Raw genomic sequence first — 22,639 nt, 5'->3', positions numbered from 1 at the left:
TTTGCCTGTTTGGGAGTTTATTTACTTATTTACTTGTTATTTTTTCCTCCATATATAGGCAGGTTTGTGGGGGGAACTGTGTTTGCACATTGTAAAAATGTGCTTCTCTCTGAAGTTTCTCATCTCAGAGTTTCCCCACCACAGTCTTGTTTTAACACCAAAAAACTCCGGCACATTTTCCCAAACCTGAATGCCTGGCATCACAAAAACCCCCTATGTGCTTGCCATCACAAAACAGAATAAGCTGGTAAGAAAAAAAAAAAAAAGGGCTTTATAGGTCATAGGATTGAAATATATAAACAGTGGCTTAATCTTCTAGGCATGAATACAACTTCCAACAAGTAGATGATTTCTTCAGTTTCTGTGTGGCTAAGCCACAGAGAGCAGCAAACAGTGTCAGTTCAGGACAGTTAAAATAGGTTTCCTGGGACAACTCAGATCGCACCACCTGGGGAAAAACTGCCCCAGCATTAACATTTCACTAGATTTTCAATATGTGAGAGCTCCCAGTTTCTTTCTGAACTTATTTCAGGAAATATATAAAGTAAGGAGGCACAAAGTGTCCAAATCAGCATCTTTCCTTGTGACACGGCATGAATAAAAGGGTAAAGGAGGATTTCTTTGGAATTCCTAATTTTGGAAACCTATGGAAAGCCCTGTGGGCCGGTGGCACTAATGAAGGCAAACACACTGGTTTGTGTTCTCCCCTGTGCTGAGTGCTCCCTACAAGAACAGCTTGGAGGAGAAATTTTTGGGAAGTGGTATGACAGCATGGATTCCCAAATATTCACCTTGCTGCTGGAGTTAACTCCCAACCAGGGCATGAGACTTCCCTTATATTTACTTTAAACAAGGGAATGTTTAAAGAAAGGAATGTAAAGAAATTAATATTGGATGCAGAATCTGGTCCCTGGCTCAACTATCCTTCTGCTGTGTAGTATCATCAGGGAATCTAAAATAAAAACACAAAATGTGTCTTCTTTGTCCTTTCAGTCCTCAAGTACCTCCTCCTAAACGGGACAGAAACTTCTAAGAAATTAGTTTATTGCTCCTTGTTCCCATTATAACAGGCAAGGCTGAACTCAGTTTAAATCCTCCCTACAAAATTAGCCAGGGGTTCATTTCCTGGGGCTTCAGCCCATCCAGATACAGTTTTCCACTGTGTATAACATGACCCTCCAGACAGCATATTTGCTTTTCCATTTGCTGGTTTCCTTATCCAGCTTCATCACAGCCAGTGTCCAGTTTTTCCCACTTCCTTTGCCTGCTCTTGCCATCACTTCTGTCAACATCCCCAATTTACAATCACACATCCTCCTCAGCAGGAGGATGCTGCTGCTGCTGTTTGCACTCCTGGAAAGCCCTGCCTGTGCTCCCAGGAAAAGCTGCAGTTTGAAAAGCCACCACTGCCAGTGTTTTGGGTTTGTTCTGTCATTTGCACAGCCGGGTTTGTTGGATCTCCAAAGGAGGGCAGCTGCCAAATAACACGTTTGGCACACGAGCCTGGGAGTGACAGATCCAGCACCGAGCGAACATTTGGAGCACACAAAGCCAGATCATCTCCGGTTTGAGATCTGGGGCACATGGGGTGCACACAGAGCTTGAGCAGTAGTGAAGGTGCTGATGGTGCTGTCAGAGGGTGGGTGAAAAATCACAGAATCACAGAAACATTTAGGTTGGGAAAGACATTTTTGGACAAACACAGAGAGCAAGAGTCCAACTTTTCTCTCTCGTAAAGTGACCAAATCCCTTCAGAACAGGATGACTGAGAGAGCTCCAGAAAACAGTTCTGAATGAAAGGCAAGAGGTTGTTTTCAAAGGAACCTTGTCTGGCAGGTGGGACAACCCACTTTGAGAAAAGTGAACTTTATGTCGGATGGAAAGCCTGGTGTTGTGCCTGATGTTCTGATTTACATATGGAAAATTACCACTTCCTTTACCTCAGTGCCTGAGGGAGTTGATACCTATCTATAGCTGTACCTCTAGAGGCCAAAATCACTGGCTTTCTGTATGAGAGGAGTGAAGCTTTGCTCTGTACAAGAACATTTCCTCGAGAGGCAGAGCGAGGAACACTATAAAAAGCACGTCTGGGTGACCTCAGAGTGCTGTGTCAAAAAAAAGCTACAGTGCCACAGCAGGCCTTTACAGGAGAGAGCCCAACTCAGCAGGGCAGTCAGAGAAATGGGAGGGCTCTTTTGGGAGATCAGAAGATGCTGCTCTTCTCAGGGCATCCTTCCCTGACAAAGGGAAGAGACAGAGTACTCTCCAAGCTGTGAAACTTCTGCTCCTGTTGTTTAACCTTGGAATTTTCCTCTCAGGACTAGAAATTCTGCTTTGGATGCCTCCAGAAGGAAAAGCAGTCGCCCTCTGTCCTCTTAGCTGGTACTTTCCTTTCCTCTCCACCAAGCAGCATCATGTTTATCCACAAAAATTTGAGATTGAGTGTTGATACTAAAGGGAATGAAGGCTAGATCACAGCCCAGCTCACAGCCTTTGGGGATGGACAGGCCAACAGATGGAACTAAGCAGAGAAAACGGGATGCAGATACAGAAAACAGCAAGAGGGATATAGGAGGCATATTATCCTCTCCAGTTGATCCTTTCCATTCGTGTGGACACATGCAGATGCTCAGTGAAATAGGAAAGCACCAAATTCGAAAGGGATAAAAGAAAATGCCGTTTGATACAAGGAGTAATTAACTTGGGGAACGTGTTGCTACAAGGTAATACTGAGAACTGAGAGTTCAGTGGGATTCAAGCACAGATGAGACACGGGGAGAATGGGAACATGATTACATCGGATAAGATTAAATGCACAATTCACGCAGGTTGGTAATAGGCGGAACACCAGAGGGTAAGGAGCTGGGAAAAGCTTTCTTGAGGGATATCTTTCCATAATACTCCATTACAGGGCTTCTAATTTCTTCCTTTCAAACCCCTAACACTGAACACTGTCTGACATTGAAAACCGAAATGAAAAAGCTCCAGAGGATGCTTATATTGTAATTCTTCTGATTTATGTAACAATTTCTGGGAAGTGCCTTTCTGTAAAAATAAACTGAGTACTGAGCTCAAACTGCATATCAGTATCTACCTGGGTAAAATTAACCTTCTGTTTCTAAGCCACTGACAACAGTGAGTTTCCTTCATGACCTGGGGACATTCTGCAGCTCCATGTCCAGCATCTGTTACCTCACTGTCCCACCAGAGACCTCATGAGAGGGAGAGCACCCATTAAACCCCATATTCAGTTCTGCTGGCAGACACAGAGAGTAGGGAGAACTCTCTCATAACTCCACAAACCACCTTTAATTTAACCTCTGTGTCTCCCAGTGGCGTTCTGATACCAGGTTTGTGATCTGTGGCCAGCAATCTCTAACTGCTCACTGGACTAAGCACGAAACGTGTCTGGCAATTCCACCATTCGGTGGATAAATATTTGTGGCTGGGCAAAAATAACACAGCAGATTCCATCTCGGAGGGGAAGCCCATTTGCTGTGATTTATACACTTACTGCAGTGGATAAACACTAATGCCATCATGATTGCCCGTTGTAAAAATCCTGTCATCTGCAGCAACCTGTTTTTTCCATGGGGGCCAACTGTTCTATCTGATGATAAGCAATAAAGCTCTGGAAGGTGATTGTAAAAGTAACCGACTGTCAGCAGCAGTCAGAGCTGTTGCTGCTTGGGCACTGCCACTTATTTGAATTTTTAAGACTTACAAAGACAGGAAACTTGCTGTCTTTCTCACAATTTAGTCTTTTTTTTCCTCTTATCCTGCCAAGAAACAGCGAACATCTTTGAGTCTTAACACAAAGATATCCCTGAAAAAAAAATATGAATAAATCCCTTACTCCCCATTAGCTGCAAATACATTCTGATACCATCTTGGTGGTTTTATAAGCACATTCAGATGATTTGCTAGGTGCCTGAGTTCACACTGTGGTGTTCTTTCAAGTTTGGGGCACAACACAATATGCCAGGATAAAAGAAGTGTATTTGAGAATTTCCTGACAGTTCTTGCAATAAATCCCACACTCTGTAATCTCTTAAGCATGGAAAGCACTTGAGTTTAACTAGAAAACGTGCATAAACACAGTTCCACATACTTAAGATTATCATCAACCTGCCAGTTCCTTCTTATCTGAGATTTTTTTCCATTTTATTTCCTTTTCTTTATCCTCCTTGTGTACCAGTGCTTGAGCCCATGATGACAGGAGATAGTGGGGGTGCAGTACAGAGCTATTGTAGCACAGCTGCAATCACTGAATCCCATAAAAGCCATCACCTCCACAAGGCCAGCCTGCAGGCTCCAGGAGCAGCCTCCAGCTCCAGTTTTTAGGGCCAGGGAAAGGAGTACAGATTGAAAAATGGCAGGAATTTGGAGGACTATAACCTGTGTTAATATGGCAGCAAAATACTGCAGCCAAACAGCACCGTCCTGCTCCAGGGGCTGTTCCCATATGTGTCCACACACATCAGCTGTGTCACCATATGCAGGTGTCACTGCACAGACACATCATCTGCTTTCTGAGTGTCTCCAGGTCCTCATGGAGCAGCCTGAGTCACTGACAAAATGGCACTCACATCCCAGCCCCTCTTCCACTACTTTAGGGAGCAGAGGACATCATGTCCCTCAACTGCTCTCTGCTGCCTCTGCAAGGGATTTTTCCCTTCCTTCTAATTCAAGCGTAGCTGTTTATGATGAATATTCTCTGTTGCAAAGGGTTTTTACAGTGAGATGAAAAATCCTGTCTTTGATTTCGTGCTTATCATCCCCAACATAACAGAGCAGTGCAAATTCTGGGCTGTGTGAAGGATGGGGATCACACTTTTGGAATAACAAACATCAATGCACTTCTGAGCTTCTCAGGAGCCTTGATTTCTCGAAACATGTTTCCCTGGAATGAAGAGAGAGCTGAGCTACACTGATGGGTCTGATATTCCAGAAATTGCTATCACAGCTTTTCCCTTTGATGTCTGTCTGCATCCTGATTGCACCAATCCCAGGCTGGAGGGGAAGGGAGGATGTTGTTGGCAAAATGCTGCATGGCTGGAATGAAAGTGGTTCCACATCAAAACCCACTCCTGCCCCACCAGGAACACAAATCTCCCCAGGCAAGAGCAACATCACTTTGGTTCTGACTATACACCTTCATGGAGTGTAGCATGGGGGAAACATGTGTTTTGGCTATTCTGGGTATAATCTAATTTGTGGGTAACATCAATCCAAACACTTTAAATCCCTTTTTCAGGCAGATTTTCTAGGGAAACAAGGTTTATAAAACGCTGCATGGTGTCTGATCCTCTCAGTCCTGTTAGCACCGATAATTTAGCCACTGGCCACCTTCAGCCAGGTTTGACAAAGGGTAGAGGTCTCAAAGTCATGCAACTCCTAAAAAAAATTCTGAAAACCAGTTTGAGGAATGTAGTAAATGCCCTCACCAAAGGAAAACCTGGAGTTACCTGCAGGTTTGGTCTGCTGGCTTTGTGTCTCTTGGAAACAACACGAATGTCTCCTGCCACTTGTCATTTGGGACCAGGCAGGAGGACTTAGAAGAAGGAGAAGCACAGGTGCTGCTGCAGAGAAAAGGGCAAGAAGGAACAAGAAAGTCAGCTGAGGTTTCACCAACTGCAGGATGGGGAGAAGCAGAAGACAAGTCTAAGCTTCATTAGGTCCACAAATAGTTTTTTTCTTGGACCTTTCTTTCTTTCCTTCCTTCTTATTTGCCATATATACCTCAGTGTGTCTCAGAATTAAGGCAGCATCATTAGCCAGCAAAAGGGATCCAGCACTAACATTCCATTTTTTAGGATGCAGTACAAACTGAACAGATTCTGATCCTTGGATGCCATGAATTCCTGTGGCTCTTTGGAGGTCAGGGGTCTCTTCAGGTTTACATCAGACCTCACCCAAAGTATCCGTGTGCACTTAGAGCTCAATAATGTGGGGGGATAATTAAAATTAATAAATTATAACTAAGTTGCAGAGCTGTTTTCTAGGTTCAGAGCTGTCTTTTTTGATAACACACTCCTGAGTATGTCATGAGGAATGGCAAAAGATAAGTCCATCCTAAAACAGAGAGTGTACCATTCCTACCAGTGATAGGAGTGATTGAGTGGCCTCAGAATATTCAGAGGGAATAACAAGCCATGGGCACCCAGAGATCCTTGTATGAAGCACTCACCTATAGATTATACATATTATAGGATATATATTTGTATTTAAATGAATACAAAGGAGATTTTTGACATCTTAGCACACCATTCTGGAGTTTTTTATCTCACTTTGGCTCCCACCAAGCAGGACTGTGCCAGGCTGGCTACAGTTCTCCAGCTGAGAACAGGCTTCAGGAATGGTGGGGGCTGCCCACTGGCAGGGAGGTCACTGCTGGTGGCCCTGTGGACACCCCCTGGCTCACCTGTTTGGGTTCCTTCTCTCTCACTCCCATTTTTATAAGCAGTTTTGCCAGATTATGCTTAAATATGACCCTTTTAATCAGGTTACTCAGTGTAATACAAGCAAGATTATGATGAGATGGATGCTGTTATTGCATTACCTATTTTTATCTCCATTGATTCTCCTGGATCTTTCATGAATCACCTTATTGAAAATGTGACAGGTTTATGTCAGTCACAACAGGACTGTAACAATATTAGCTCCACCATGAATTCAGCATGACACCAAAATTGTGTCATACTTGACCTTATTTGATGTATTCGTGTCCAGAATCAGAAGCTCTGTGCTAAGCTGCACAAAGCAAGGGAAGATTCTTTTCTAACAAGACATTCTTCTATATAAATAGTGGTTTGTGCTTTTATTGTTTGCTGCCCAAGCTCCAGCCATGTGATTATATGTAAATAATAATGCTATTTCTAGAAACTGTGGCTACAAGACATTCCAGCTCTCCTATTCCAGCACCATCAGTAGCTGGAATAACTTATGCCCAATAGCATCGGTTCTTACTACAAACTAGTGAATTCTGGCATTCTTTCCATGCCTCTGCCTTGCTGAGAACAAGCAGGGCAGAGGAGGAAACCTTTCCAAAAGTGGGAGACCTTGGCCAAATCAGCAGCTGGAGAAAAAGGAAACAGGAGGAGGCCTTCTCCCTCTGATTTCCTCAGACTAAGGGAATAAAGAATCTTCATGTGCAGTTTGGATGAGCTGCAGTAAATTGCCCAACTGTTCTCTTCTGTGAGAATAACACACTTAGCAGAACCTCATCACTATAAACTGCTGCAGCTCCATTGACTCTGGGAGAGGCAGAGCTAAAGTAGCCTTTGGGTCATTTGTTCTTTTTTTTTCCGAGAAAAAGTGGTCTGCCCCTTAAAACAAAGGGCAGGGAGCCAGAAGAGATGATTTTGTACCCAATTTTCTCACAGATTTTCTGTAAGAACCCACAGATAAGAGCAGGGCTTGGTTTTTAAAGAAGTTTTGCAGTTAATCTATTGAATTTAAAGCTCATGTCAATGAAATTTCCTGGAGAAGAGGGATGGGAATTCGTTGGGCTTTACATGTGGCCAATGAAGTTTATAACAAAAGACCAAGTTTTGAATCTTTGAAAGTCTGTGCCCACTTCCTGAAGCTCTGCCAAAAGTAGGAAGTGATTTTAAATATGATGCATGAGCTTCTCAACACTACTTCGCTTAGTAGGAATCAAGTCTCTTTCTAAGAACTGCAATAAAATGTGCTCTCTTGGTGCTGCAAACAGATGAGCACAAACATAAAAGTCTGGAATTCCAGCATTAATTAAAGCTCCCCAGCAAAGTTTGCTCTGCATCTCCTAAATTACCTGATTTAAATTATTTAAAAATCCCAGCTCTTACTGTGCAGATGCACAGTCAGCTGGCTTCACCGAGCAGCTCAGGTTCAACAGCAGCAGTTAAAAGCCATCACACAGCTTCATCTATTCTTATTAGAAGTCGTTAAAATTATCAATTCCAATATAAATGCCATGGAAATAATATTTTTCAATTTTTCCACATCCTGTCACATTCATATACTCTCTCACTCCCTCTCCTCAACAGGACAGAGGGAGAAAACTTGGATTAAAAAGCCGAGGGATGAAAGCTGAGCTAGGGAGATCACAGTCACTGTCATGGGCAAAACAGACTCCACTTGGGGAAAGTAAATTTAATTTTTTTCTAATGAAAATGCACTGGGATAGTAAAGGCAAATTAAAACACCATCTTTCCCCCTTAACCCAGACTCAGCTTCACACCTTCATTCCCAACTCCTCTACCTCCTCCCCCCCGAGCAGTACAGAGGGGATGGGGAATGGAATTGCAGTCACAGAATCACAGAATGTGCCCAGTTGGAAGGGACCCATCAGGATCACCGAGTCCAACTCCTGTCCCTGCACAGGACACTCCAAGAATCACCCCATGTGTCCCTATCTTTAAGATCCATGGTCATTCCATGATTCTGTGATTCCCACAGGACAGAGGGAAAGTGCTAAGGATATGTACAGCTGCCCAGGAATAAGATTGCCCTGTTTATTGACAATGCATGGTAACAATTTAGTGCTCATAGAAATACTCAGGAACAAACATTTATACAACAGTTCCCTGAAATTACCTTTGTGGAAAGCAAGAAAGGTGGGATTTCATCACCGTTTCGCTTAAGGGCTTGTAGAAATAAATTAGCACACAAGTCATCCTAAAACAGAAGCTGTCATATCAATCATGTAGGATTTAAATGAAGAACAATTCTTTTTTTCTCTTGTCAGCTTGCTGTGCAAAGTGTTTTAATAAAACTGGATCCACTTGGTACTATGTTGCTTTAAAGGAGGCGCCCACTCAGCTTCCTCCCAGGGGCCTGTGTTAGGCACAGGAAGAAACAGAGAGCAGATCTCCCCACACTGGGAGAGCTGAGAGATGAGGGCTGGAAGCCAGGAATTCAGCCTGACAGAGGCATGCATCTGAGTAAAACAGCAGGGTGTAAATATTTCACTTGTTTATTTAAAATACATCTGTATATCACACATACATCGGGCATCTACAGGAGAAGGCCTGTACAGATGAGAAGATGAATTTTTCCAGCTAGTTTTACTTCATGACAGGTCTGATTTCAAGATGACAGCAGAAGGATTACAGTTTCCCCAACCACTTGCTGTTCAGGGCACATCCCACACTCAGTCCATCTGCAGATGCTCTTTAATGTCAGTACATGGATCAGCGACAGGACACGGTCCCCAGGGCACAGCCTGGCACCCTCAGAGAGAAGAGAAAGGCTTGGGCAGCAAAGCGTGCAGGGAGCCACACTGATGCACCACAGGTTCTTCATTTCAAAGGGAAAAATCCCCATTCTTCAGAAAACAGTGTTCAAAAATTTAATCTTCATTCAGTTCAATGGAGCAGCTCTATAATTTACAGCACCAGATAAAGCTGGAAGATGTAATGTGAAATATCTGAAGCAGCTCTTCCCCTGATTTAAAATGCACCTTGGGCAACAGAGCCTTAACTTGCCTCAACATGTGTTTCTAGCAGATAAGTAAACAATTTGAAACTTTCCAAGATAGTTCCAGCAGGGAAAGCATGAGCTCACATTAGACTGCAGCTGCAGTGCCCCACTGATAAGGGTTTGGGAGTTGAAAGGGAGCAGCTTCGGAAGAATAAAACCCCTTTTGTGTACGAGTTGTTGGATCAGAGATAGCAAAAAAAGAAAGACATCATTTTTACACTAAAATTCTGTGAGTGGCCTTGGTGGCAGGATGGAATCCAACACCAGAGCATGTGAGCATCTCCATGAGGGAAGGGAGAGAAGAAGCAAGGCTGGGAGGTTTAAAGGTTCCCGTGCAGAGAAGCAAATCCACCCAATCCATCGAGCTGCATCGACACTCAGCTTCCTTATAACTTCCTTATAAACTTCCTGCACAAAAGCTTCCCATCAACAAACACCTCTGGAAAACACCAGCAGGAGAATGTCTCATCCTTCTGTAGGGCCAGGCCCACAGGGAGAACAGCCACACCTGCAGGGATGGGTGACAGAGCTCTCCATCCTGCACTGCCCTGGTGATCCCTGCTGGGTCTGCAAGGCGTGGGGGAAATGTTCCTGGAACTTCTGGTTGTCTTTTACACAGTGATAGGGAACTACACCAAAAGCTTTTCTTATAAACATCTACAATTAAAAAGCAAAACCCCAGAAGAAGGGAAACATCCCACTAATGTTGACTGAGCAACTTCCAAATCCCATTTTTGTTACCTAACTACATCATTACACCTTGAGGTTTCTAACTCACTTACTGCACTTCTTTACTATGGTATTTTGTATTTAATACTTTTAAGTGTGGGCAAATAAATTGGGGTTATAGCATTCTATTAACAAAGCCATTTGTTTGAGCCTGAGCACAGTTCATCACACAAAAGGCATTGGAACAATCATAAGTGAAAACAGCACAGCAGTGACTCGACGTCCTTCCTGTACCCTGTACAAGATATTTACTCATTCATCTCCCATTCCAACAGACTATCAAAGATCATCTGTCTGAATTTTAAATAATTTGCTATGCTCTTTCTGAATTCTAAGATGAATAAAAGCAATCAAAACCAGAACAAAATAAATATTTTAATCAGAAATCGTAATTTTGTCTCCAAATTGTGGGGAAGAATTCTTAAGTGGCTTACTACTAGTTCCTTTAACAGTTCTCAGTAGGTTATAGCTATATTATTGGATGTGGACAGCTAACTTGCAATCCACGGGAGATTGCTGAAGTTATTCACCATGCATTTCCACTCCCCAGCCAACCTGGCAGTGACTGACAGCCTCTGGAAAAGTGGAGTACAGCTAAAAAACCTGACCTAACTCTTAAACAGCTTCCTCTGTGATCCTGACATAATCAAACCGAGTTTTACATATGTCACACTGTTGCTGCAGCAACCTGGCCTCCTCTCCCCTGACTGCTGACAGGCAGCCTCTGAGCTTGATATGGACTCAGATGCCTTGGGATTAATCCCTTGGGACGGCTCCAGAGAATTCGGGATTCATTTGCAGTTCCTCGAATATGAAGGGACTATTTCACGGCAACTACTTCTCACATTCCAGCAGGCCTGACTTTCCCATTCATGACCTTTACAGGAATGGCTGGGCTGGCACAGGGCCCCCAAGATATTCAGGAGAAAGTCGTTTGCACCATGGGAAGAAGGCCTAAACTGGCTTTGGCTTCTCCTGTATTTTTTTTGGAAAATAATAGGAGAAAAGATCATTTTTGTCAAAGTATAAGTTGCATTCTTGGGGGTTGTTTTCCCTCCTGTGCATCTAATTTTCAGTTCTCCATATCTTCATCAGGGATGAGACCAAGACAATGAAAGCCAAGGACTGTAAGCACTGGGATGTGTCTGAAGTCGGAGTTAATTCCTAGCTAGCATGGCTATAGGATTTTATAAGGACACCTGCAGTTTTGAGAAAGACTTCAGTAGTTTTGATGGTACAATCTCACCCTTGCAAAAGGCTTGAATGCTCTGAAAGCCTCTTTCCAACTGCTCAGACCCTTTCTTGGAGTGGAAGAGGGAAACACTGCTAGAACAAACATGATGCAAGAGAATGAGTCAGGGCAATTCTGTATTTTCCAGTGAGTTAAAGACTAGTAAAATACTTAACTACCTTCCCAAGTTACATAACACTCTTCTGCAAAGGGCTTAAGGGACAAAATGCTTCTCTGTTTAAAATATATGTAATTATAGAGGGCATGTCTGCCATAGTGGAGAAGCTTGTGGGAGTTCCAAAATAGGGAGGAAAATACTGGAAATTCTCCTGTACTCTAAAGGTTTCCAGCCCTTGCTAAGAGTTACCACACCTGACCTTCAGCAGAACTCCATTTGCTGAGCAGATGCAAAGCCAGAGGCTGGGCAGGACATGGCAACAAGTTTGAAAAGATGCTCAGAAGAAACCTGAACAGGAAAAAGGCACTGCCATGGATGTTGGTGGCCTCTCAGAGGCTTCTGGCTGAGGTCAGATACAGCACCTAATATTGAGCCACTACCCAAATCAGGAGAGGAAGGCATGGGCTCTCCTTCTTCAGAGAATCCCCCAGTGCTGAGGGAAACCTTCAGCACTGTCTGCTTGCACTGCACATCCAGGGCTCGGCTTCAAGCGTGGGCAAATCAAATGGTTCAGGCCATAAAACCCCTCCCTATAAACTGATTACTTAAACATACTTAGCACTGATTTCTGCAGGGTCAGTGTAAACCTTCACCTAACACACAAACCATAAAGAAATGTCCCAGCTGGGATGCAGTGGGCAGAGATCTGGGGTGATGGCACTCAGAGACCTGGAGTCACTCCCAGCTTTGCCACAAATTTGCCAGCAAAACACTGAAGTTATCTGGCCTTGGCTGCCCCAATCAGAACATACACCTAATTGTGTGTGTCTGGTGAAGTACCCTGAGCTCTGCTTTAGAACATCTCAGTGCTGGTGTTATTCATTACAGTTCTTGTTGAAATATGACATGAGACAAAGCAGGAAGGAAATTAGTTCAATACAACCTTCCATCACATGGTAATACCCCAAAAGCACCAATTTCCATAATTATATTTCTAATTATATGATTCAAGAGTATAAGTCCATATAAAAGTATATACAGCTTTTCTCCTCAGAGCTGTCTTGCAGAATCATGCTAAACCTGATTTATATAATCAATTTTTTTCCTTTCTTATAGCTACTTAATGTTCTTCTTTTAAAATAGCTTTTTTTCCCCCCCCCAAACCCTTTGATCCACAGCATACACCAATGTCTCTTCCTGCTCATTCTGCCCAAAACATTTAGAACTGAAGAGCCTGCATTACTGAGCCTGAGTGGCTCTGACTATATTTTAGCATGCTTGATCTTTTAAAAGAAAAAAGTGTGGGGTTTTTGTTGGTTTGTTGTTTTTTTTTCTCTGAAGGAGAGCATGCAAAAACACAGTGATTTTAAGGTCTCAGTGGTGTACCCCTGAATTCAGGGGGGCTCTGTCCTTCTCCACCTGAGAGCCAAAGCAAAGCCTCAGCACCCATGTGACACTCCCAGACAGTGTCCCTTGGCCATGGCAGCCATGGGATGTCTCACTGCTCCTACATGTGGAGGGACTGCAGTGATTTTTGCACATTTGCTCACCCCAAACAGGCCCTGCTGTGTATTTCTGGAGATGCTTCTGCACACTGACTGTCACTTCCACCTCCTCAGCACTGCAGCAGGACCCCTGTGCTGCTCAGCAATATGGAAGGATTCAATAAGAATCAATGTGCTGTAAACAGAATTTTCCTTGAAATAGCCCCAGTTTGCATGTGCAGATTCGATGGCATGGCGTGGGAACAATTTCAATGCTAAAGGAATTTATAACTCTCCTCTTTTAAACTTGTGCTGGTGCAGCCTGAAAGCTCAAGGGAAAAAAAAAAGCAAACAACTAGGAGGTGTGATTGTAAAAAGCCTGATGGGCCCAAGAAAAGAAGCTCAAAACTGAGCTTTTGACACAGTTCTAACTCTTTGTTCATACCGCTGGGTCATAGAAATGATTCACACTTCCCAGTGTTTGTGCCACCCTAGTTTAGTGTCTTGTACAGGTGAAGCTGTAAATATAATTTAAGGAACCTTCTGGACTGTCAGAGGAATTCAAAAACTCAAAAGAAAAAAAAAAGGAAAAAAGAAGATACTTTAACAGCCCTATCAGATCCTCACTCCCCCAGCTGAAATGAAAACAATGCCTATTTGGAATAATGAAACAGTTTTAATTTTGAATTTGGATTTTGCTCAGAGAAAGAAAGCAAATTCATCATTTGAAAGCTAATCATTTTCTAGATAATACCCTATAACCTTCAGCAGAAAGGGAGAGGGGAGGGTAATAACATTCCCACTGCAAAGCTTTCCCAAAATCATAAACTCATTACTGTAAACTAAAATCTAAAGTCAACCAAAAACTAGGACATACTGGGCTTGCAGGTTACAGATCCAAAGCTGTGGAGTAAAACTAATCAGTTCTTGGATAGGATTTTTTTTTCCCTGCAGTACAATCTATAGTCTAGTTGGTCAAATCAAGCCTTTCTGAGAAAAGAAGATTAGAGGCAGTTGTTTAAAGTATTGGAGGGGGAGCAGGATTTAAGCTTTATTACCAACCAGGATATACAAAGCAGACTGTAATGAAAAAACAGCATTGGGATTGTATTTGCAGTCTGAATGGAAAATGTTGAGTGAAGGCAGGGCCATATGGAGGAGCTTATAGTTCCAGCAAGAACTGATGCCGAGGCAAATGCCCTCTGAACAAGGGAAATTAGGGGTTATGGGCAAGTCATGGGAATTCAAAATAAAATTATTGCACCTGAACACTACAAACAGGCTGTTAAGCAAGAAGTGAAGTTCAGAGAAACTGCCTTTTATTTTTATTTTATTTATAAGGAACATTCCTCCTGCAACTGTGCGTGAACTGGAAAAGTGCTCGGCTAAGTAACAACCGCTTCGCATAAACAAAATATTTGATGAAAAGCTCTTATCCTTTGGCAAAACCTCAGCAATTGCACTATTTCGAAGATTTTATCCTGCATTCTGTGAAGATCTTAGCTGTCTGAACCGCTGCACATGTGTTACATAAATGCACTTGAAGCCCTGGAGAACCACAGCAGGATGCCCTATTTACCGGCCCATCTGGAGCTCCACGGGTGTGTTCAGCACAGGGGCACTTTAGGATACATTTTACATGAGTTAAGAGAAAATAATAAAATACCCCAGCACAGGTATCAGTGCCCTAGGTTGCTTCCATTTCATTTTCCTACAACCCACTTGGCTTTTCACTGCGATGTGAAACTCTCCACGGTGAACCACAGACCTCCCATGCCGTGAAACACAGGACTGCCATGTCTTTGTTAGGTATAATTCACCTTTTTGTCTCCCTCAGCATTGCTTCTACCATCCTAAGTCTGGTCCAAGCTAGACAAATCTAACCTTGCTTCTTTAGTTTTCACTTTCTGCTCTCAGGACCTTTTCTTTTTTGTTCTCCACCAGCTTTTACAGACAAGTGGTCCAGGACAGAAGCAACTCAAGCTCATAAAACAAGAGCTAAAGACACATAGGACCTGATTGAGCCAGCATTCCTTCAGAAATATTTGCAGGAAAATAGTTTTCTCTTCAGTGTAGAATGAGTAAATTTAGGTAAATTGTATCACAGTGAACTGATAAGCTGCTGAGTATTCAGGATCCAGTGAACGAAGTGTATTTAATGTCTCATCGTCTGGTGGTAAAAATGCAGTCCAACTTCCTATAATATCATACAATAGACTAACTGGTAGACATCTAGTAAGAAAAACTTATGAAAGCTAACAATTTTCATGATGTTCAAGTATGACAGAGACTTCCCAGGAAGGGTTTTTGCCATGTCACACTGACAAAGCTCAGATGTGTATTAATATCATTCCCTTCACAAACAAAATCTCAAAAAGAGCTGGCAAAAAGTAGCAAATTTGCAGCAAAAATAATGAGGTTTCTCTCTTTATCATCCTCATGAGGTAGAAACAGTGATATCACACAGGAAAAGAACTCACAGCTTCAGGTCTGCTTGGGGAAGTACAGGCATAGATCTTAAAACCTATACTGACATTTTCAACTTATTAGAAAACTGTATTTTGTGAGTTAGGTTGACTTATGTGTGCTTGGTTTAAATCTGATATTTCTCAATTGGAGAGGAATATTATGGGGCTAATTCTGCACTGTGGAAAACACAATTCACTAAATCCCTGGGAATTTTGCTTAAGTAATGAATAAATCAGTGCAGAGTATGAACCCATACTTAAATATTCCATTTAACTACAGGAACACACAAATTACTGAAAATTACTTCTGGTACAAACTGAAGGGTTTCTATTTCATCACCTACAGCAACTCCTACAAAGTCTACTCATTTGTTCATCTCCAGGAGCTGTTAATTTTAGAGATAATTGCAAGATTCACCCAAGTAACTTCCCGCAGGTATTTGTTGAAAACTGCCACGTTCTCTTTTTAATTAATTCCAGAGCTTTGTTAATAACTTGCTATTGGTTAGTTCTAATCCAGAATGTAGCTCCAATGAGCTACATGTATAAATTTTCACATAATATTCCTGAATTATATTCTTACAGCCTGTTCAGAAACTGTAATGGCCTTAAGGACATCCAGTAAGAAATGAGAAAGCTCTGGATCCAGCATTAACAAATGAATTACTGTTGTTGCTGAGATTTCTTTGGAAGCTGTTTCTGCAACTTAACACCTGCTTGAGTTAATTTTTATTCTTCCTTGTATTTCATGTATTTTATACAAGTAGGATAGATAAGAAGGTAAGGTTACTCAGTGCAAAAACTAGGAACTCCTTGGTATTAAATCAAAAATATTAGGGTCACGAACTTTAAATATATTTTATATAACATAGTCAAGTGGGTTATGTGTAGATGAAGATGATGTTTCCTTGGACAGCTCCATAAGTTCATGTATCAAGGGAAAAGCTTTTTCACATGGTTGGGAAAGAAATACTCAGTAAGATATTAACATTTTATTTTATTACCTGAAACCAAAAACTGTATCTTGTCTCCAAATCAATTACTTTTATCCTAACGAGTCAGTTTTACTGATCACATTGTCATCTCTCATCTTCTTGTTTAGAGGGCTAGAAAACGAGTCATTAGCTACATGTTGAAAAATAGCTAAATTCATATTGCTTACATGTCCTTTCTCAGCTAATTAAATACCAACATGAGAATCCATTCATTTGTATTATACTCCAGAAAAAAATAATAATAATTAAAAAAAAAAAATCTGAAAGCTCCCTAACAGTGGAAGATGCAATTAAACTCTCAGTGTATTAATTGGGGTGCAAACTGCTGCGCCATTGTATAGCAGTGCTTTCCCTTCCTTAATTAACTAAAACACGGAGAAGAAAATCTGATGGCTTAATAGCAATTTCTTCACTGTCAGAAACACTTTGGGATGATTTTATTATGTTATCACAAAGAGTGTTGGAGGAGTTATTGCCATTACTTCTCTTTGTCACCTCCCAGAGTGACAGACTCGGCGGAGGAACTCGCTGCTGTTAACGGATGTGAAGGATTAATATTTTATAACACCATTACTTTATAGGCAGGATAACTATAGCAATAAGAATACATTTAATATTTTATGCATTCACAGCCACGTAATACACATGGAGCATTTATTCTGCTGCACATCTCCCCGGATGGGTGTTTGGTTGCTGTGATTGAAAGCTGAGCAGTTTGTCACACTTATGATATCGTGGTGGAAGGAGCAGAGGGGACTCAGCATTAGGGTCCAATCACTGTGTGCCCTGACAGAGTGAATCCAAACCAGAAATACATTCAGACCTTGCAGCACAGGGGCAGCACAGCACACAGAGCAATTTGAGGGAAAAACAACGTGGGCAATTTCCCGGGAGCCTTGCTGAACCCAACAGAAGCAGCACAGAAGTTATGCAGTGGAGAGGGTGCCAGAGGGAGCAGTGCAGACCCCAAAGCTCTGCCTGGGTCACTGCAATGCTGATGCCGAGGTTTTAGTGCATTTAGGCTGCGTTCAGGCAACTGTGCCCCCTTTAAACTCAGGTATGCTCCTTCTTCCTTCGGAGGCTATTCCCTCGAAAAGGAAGTTCAGACAGCCTGGCAGCAGGGATGCTTGGGATGTATTTCCTAATCATCCCACTGGGTGCTGGTGGCTTAGCTATTTGAACAGAGATTGTTTCCTTCCCCGAGTTTTCTTGGCCCTGAATTCCCCCGTTTGTGGGGTCGCACAGCTCTGTGTTTCGTGTGCTCTGCGCACGGACATCCCCCTCGGCTACACTGCAGCGGCGAGCGGAGAAACAGCAAACTCCACCTGAATCCTCCGGGGAAAAGGGAGCACACTCTGAATATGGACAGTCAGGAGCTTAACACAGATTTTCAGCGGAAGGTGCTGAGTCCCCTCAGCTTTGCTCCCCCTCACCCCGCTGGTGCTGCCTTTGCCCCGCACTTTGAAGGACTGTGCACTGTGCCCCTTAATTTATTTAAATGTTTTAGTCACCTTTGCTCTCTGAGCTCATGAGGAATGATGCTTCCATTTGATGTATAAAGGAAAGCTGAGTGGGGTTAATGCTTGCCAGGTCAAAAGGCATCAATCTTTAGCTCCGCACAGGAACATGCCTTTGGGAATTGCGGAATGCATCTCCCCGGGCGGCATAAACAGCTTCTTCCCTCTCTTTTTTTTCTTTTCTTGCCTCATGTTCAGTGTTTGTCAAGCAAAAGGGGGATAGACAGAAACAGAAGTGTGGCAGATTCTGCCTACATCTTTCCCACAGTCTTTCCTAACCCCGAACTCTTGTGATACTTTGTATTCACTATCGCACTTGACTGACACAAGAAACCCACTGTAGGGAGCGAGGCTTCCTGTGAACCGAGCCCCGTTTCCATGGTGCGGAGTTTTCTACTTAAAAAAAATAAATTCCCGTTTTCCGGAGCTACACCTCCGTGCAGCCCCGGGAGGGCAAACATCCCCATCCTACGAGGTTTCCCTTCCCATGCCACAGCCGCTCCTTCTCCGGTCAGACGCGGGAAACCCGCGATGTATTTTAAGGTCACTGAACCATTCCTGCGGCGGTGTGTGCCCGGCTTTGGGGGGCACCTCACAGCGGAGCGCCCCGGTGCTGCCACCCCCGCGCCCAGCCCCGAGCGGCTCCGGGGGATGCTCCGCCGGGGTGCCCGCGTCCAACTTCCCGCATCCCGCCACCGCTCACCGCGGCAAACTTTCGGGAGCGGCGTCCGCTGAGCCCCGCGGATCCCGAGCGGCGGATCTCGGCAGCGGATCCCGACAGCGGAGCCGGGCAGGGAAGCGGAGCATCCCCAAGCCCGGAGCAGCGGAGCCGGGCAGGGAAGCGGAGCATCCCCAAGCCCGAAGCAGCGGAGCCGGGCAGGGAAGCGGAGCATCCCCAAGCCCGAAGCAGTGGAGTCGGGCATCCCCAGCCCCGGAGCGGCGGCTCCCCGAGAGGGAGGGACGCGGGTCCCGCTGCCCGGCACAACGCGCTCCCCGCAGGATGGGAAGGTCCCCGGAGCCCCCCGTCCCTCCTGCAGCCCCCCGGCACTCACCGATCCGCAGCACTTGCTGGGCGCTCCGGGGCAGCCCCGCCGAGGCGCAAAGCAGCACGAAGAGGAGCCCCCCGCCACCGCCGCCGCCCGGGGCCGTGCGGCGGGGCCAGCGCGGGCCGAGGGCGCTCGCCATGCTCAGTTCATGGGGGGCCCGGCGGGCGGACACCCCCGGCGGGGCCCATGGCGCGGGGGCTCCGCGCTCCCGCCGCCGCTGCCGCGCTGCCCTCGCCCCCCGCCGCCGCCGGCAGCGAGGGAGGGGACGGGAACGGGAATGGGGACGGGCGGCTCCTCCCGCGGGGCGGCCCCGGGCGGGGCCAGGCGGGGCCGGGGGTCCGCGCACTCGGGGGCACGGACGGACAGACAGACAGCGGGGCTGCTGCTCCCGGCACGGCCCGACCCGCGCTGGGCAGGGACAGGGACGGGGCGGGGACTGACGGGGGGACACACAGAGGGACAGTGGCAGAGCACTGGAACAGCTGCCCGGGGAGGGCGCGGAGTCTCCCTGTCTGGAGGCGTTCCAAGCCCAGTTTCCACCTGGATGCGCTCCTGTGTCACCTGCCCCAGGTGCCCTGGCAGCGAGGTTGGACTGGTTGATCTCCAGAGGTCCCTCTCAACCCTTTTCAGTCACTATTCTGTGATTCTGTGACTCTGTGATTCTGTGACAGGGACAGGGCAGAGACAGACAGAGGGACAGGGGCAGGGAGAGGTGCAGAGCTGTCCCTGTCCCACCAGCCGGCTCGCCCCGCGTTGTGCTGTCCGGCCCCCGTGGGTCTCTCCCCGCAGCCCCTCCTTGGCCTGGGAGAAGCTTTTTCGCCCCCGTGCCCGTCAGCCCCGCAGCTCCTGCCCTTTTCCCTCCTGGCTGGACGGGGCTCTGGCAGGATGCCATGTGCAGGGCAGCTCCCTCCTGGCCTGGGTGATGGGGCACAGGCTGTGGGACACCCGCGGGGGCAAGGTGAAGGGCAGGGTTTCTGCACTGTGTTTGCTACCCTGGACCTCTGCAGCCCAGTGAGGGACAGGAGACATGTCCCCTCGGTGCATGTCCCCAGCAGAGGGACAGCAGGGCTGCTCACCTGGACTCAGGTGTTCACAAAGTTCAAGGATGAAAACTCAAGGCCAGTTTTGAGCTGTCCATCACAGGCCAGCAGATCTCTTTTTCCCCGGTGTCCCACTGTTCTCAAATAATTTTTTTAATCTTGTTTTTAAAGGCTGAGTGAAACTCAGAATGCTTCACTACAAAGTAAACATATGGGTCCTGAGCTGATCCAAAAAAAGCAAAAACCACAAAGGGACAATGACTCCCACCTAGCAACAGAACTAAAATTGTATAGCTGAGATCTAAAATTGAAATCATTTAAATTTGTTTACTTTGTATTCCTCTCCAGCCTGTCTAACTATTGTTCCAGAAATTAACTCCTCGGAGCAGTCGCAGAACATACTGAAGTGCAATGAAAATAAAAGCAGCTACATTATATCTCCCAGTCAGCCTGAAATGGTTCCTGAAAAGCCTGCCTCTACTGTTTACACAGCAATTTAGGCTGTTCAGGAGTTCTCACTACCAAAATTCCCAGCCAGGATCCTGGTTAGTGCCCCTCTTTGCATTTCTCACAGCATGTTTTACGTGCGTCATGGGGAATTTTTGCCCATAGTGTTTATTTTTTGTTTGTTTACCTAAGAGCCATCCTTTCCTTGGGAACAGAGCATGTTCAACAACTACAGTGTGTAGGAGGCACAGAAGGAACCCATCAGGCCACCCTGGGCTGCACTGAATGGCTCAGTGACTTAGGCACAATTTTATAACCTGTCATTGCCTTTCAAACATGTGGGAGAAGGCAGAACCTCCTTCTGATGGGAGTGGGAAACCTCATCCCCTGAGCAGGGAATAATAACAACCCCCCTTGGGACACATATTCGTCTGCTGCACAAAACCAAGCAGGGCAAGGAGTTCAGGCTGCACCAGCAAGTTCCATTTTCACAGTCGTGCTGGCAGGGCAAATAACAGTGACACAGCAGCAAGGACTGCTTCCCAAAGGGGAAGCCACATCAGTTCCACTTGACTGAGAAATGGTACTGTTCTAAAGAAAAAAAAAAAATAAAGGAAAGTGTTTCCTCAGGAAAATGCACCTACTGGTATTTTCAGAACCGCCTGCCCTGAGCCTAAACAGGTTCCTGTGAAATTCGGACACCACAACGCTGCACTGAGATAAGAAGTTGACCAGAATTATAATCTTTAGGGAATAGCACTGGTTTGAGTGTTCTGCTTCTTTGAAGGCCTTAAGGACACGGACTGAACAGAATGGGCAAAATGGGAGCTCAGTGATGGCTGCACAAGGGTGGCAGAACTCTGCAGACATTTGCTACCAGGAGAAACAGGAGCAGCTCCAGCTCAGCAAACCCGCCTTGTGACAGGAGCTGCTCACAGGGAACTGGAAACAGGGACTGGTTTCTGCCCCAGGATGCAGCTGAGAGTTACCCAGGCTGTGTTCCACAGCTCCATAAGGCTTTTCAAAGGTTATGGAAAAATCGAAATCATCTCTGATGCTGCAAAGACTGGCCAAGCTTTAAAATCAAAAATAGTCCATTTGCTACTGTGAAAGGTCTCTTTTTCTCAGTTTTTCTGGTTTCATTTGTGTATATGACCCCCTGTTCTGCACTGGTCAGAGAAGACAGGAAGTCGAAGGTTCTGTTTGCAGAACTTTTCACTGGAAAACTGATGGTGGGAAAGAATCTTAAGCCATCCACTTTGAGATTTATAACCTTTCCTCTTCTCGAAATAGTTCTAAAAAATATTTCAGAATTAGAAATGGGACATTTTGAAACACAAAGGAGCAGAAAAAAATTTTAACTGACCAAAATTTTCCTGCAAGTGTTCTCCAGGTTTCTGGTTTTACAGTAGGCTCTAATCCATATGGTTCCTCTGTTGCTTGCAGTGTAGTCATTCACCCAGTAAACTCCACCCCACAAAATCAAGACATGTTTTACAGGGAGTGTTGTTTTATTTCTGGCTGATATTTTAAGATGAGAAGTCTCAATACGGTTCATCTTGCTGGTCTCCTTTTATCAATGTTCTCAAACCTTTAATCTTCTTTTGGAGTGTGCTCAGAAAGTGGAGGGGAAAAGCCCAGATCTCTTGCCAATCTTTTTTCTTTCAGTTAAGCAGGTTTGAATGCCCTGAACTTTAGTATGCAAGATGTTGTTCAGCTCTTACTGGTGCCACGTTTGCTTGTTCATTGACTGCATTGTCTTTATTTAGATGAATTTTTCAGTAAGATGTGTTGGAATACTCTTGGAACAAAAGATAGGGTGGATAATAAAAATATGTTCTTGTCACATGGCACATTAATATTACAAATGGTGACACAGTCCTTTCCACAGGAATTTGAAGTCTTTTTTCTTGTTTCACAACATGAAATTCCAGTTAGATATAATGTGTAATTATTATGGAATTTGCAGTTAAATAATACTTTTAGGCTAAGAACCAAAACCTCATCAGCTATCAGGGCCTCATGACTGAATCTGGGGATGTAAACCACCTCCTTCCCATTTTGTACCCATTTCAGGATTCAGATTTGAGTTTGGAAGT

General features: G+C 44.7%; 1 protein-coding gene across 2 annotated transcripts in view; it reads right to left on the bottom strand.

Annotated features, from left to right (window-relative positions):
• The window catches only part of GRIK1 (glutamate ionotropic receptor kainate type subunit 1), a 121,156-nt gene extending 101,949 nt beyond the window's left edge, over nt 1-19,207 (bottom strand). For both annotated transcript variants that reach the window (XM_051779498.1, XM_051779499.1), the window contains exon 1: nt 19,060-19,207. In XM_051779498.1, coding sequence (XP_051635458.1) covers nt 19,060-19,192 — 133 coding nt within the window. In that variant the 5' untranslated portion in view covers nt 19,193-19,207. The remainder of the gene's footprint in view (nt 1-19,059) is intronic.
• Nucleotides 19,208-22,639: the final 3,432 nt, after the last annotated feature.

The sequence above is a fragment of the Manacus candei genome, unplaced genomic scaffold (genome assembly GCF_025592945.1).
Source record: "Manacus candei isolate 608988 ecotype Guabito, Panama unplaced genomic scaffold, ASM2559294v1 h1tg000014l, whole genome shotgun sequence".
Lineage (NCBI taxonomy): Eukaryota > Metazoa > Chordata > Aves > Passeriformes > Pipridae > Manacus > Manacus candei.
Note: the sequence above shows the minus strand (reverse complement) of the source record. Positions and strands in the feature narration are given on the sequence as shown.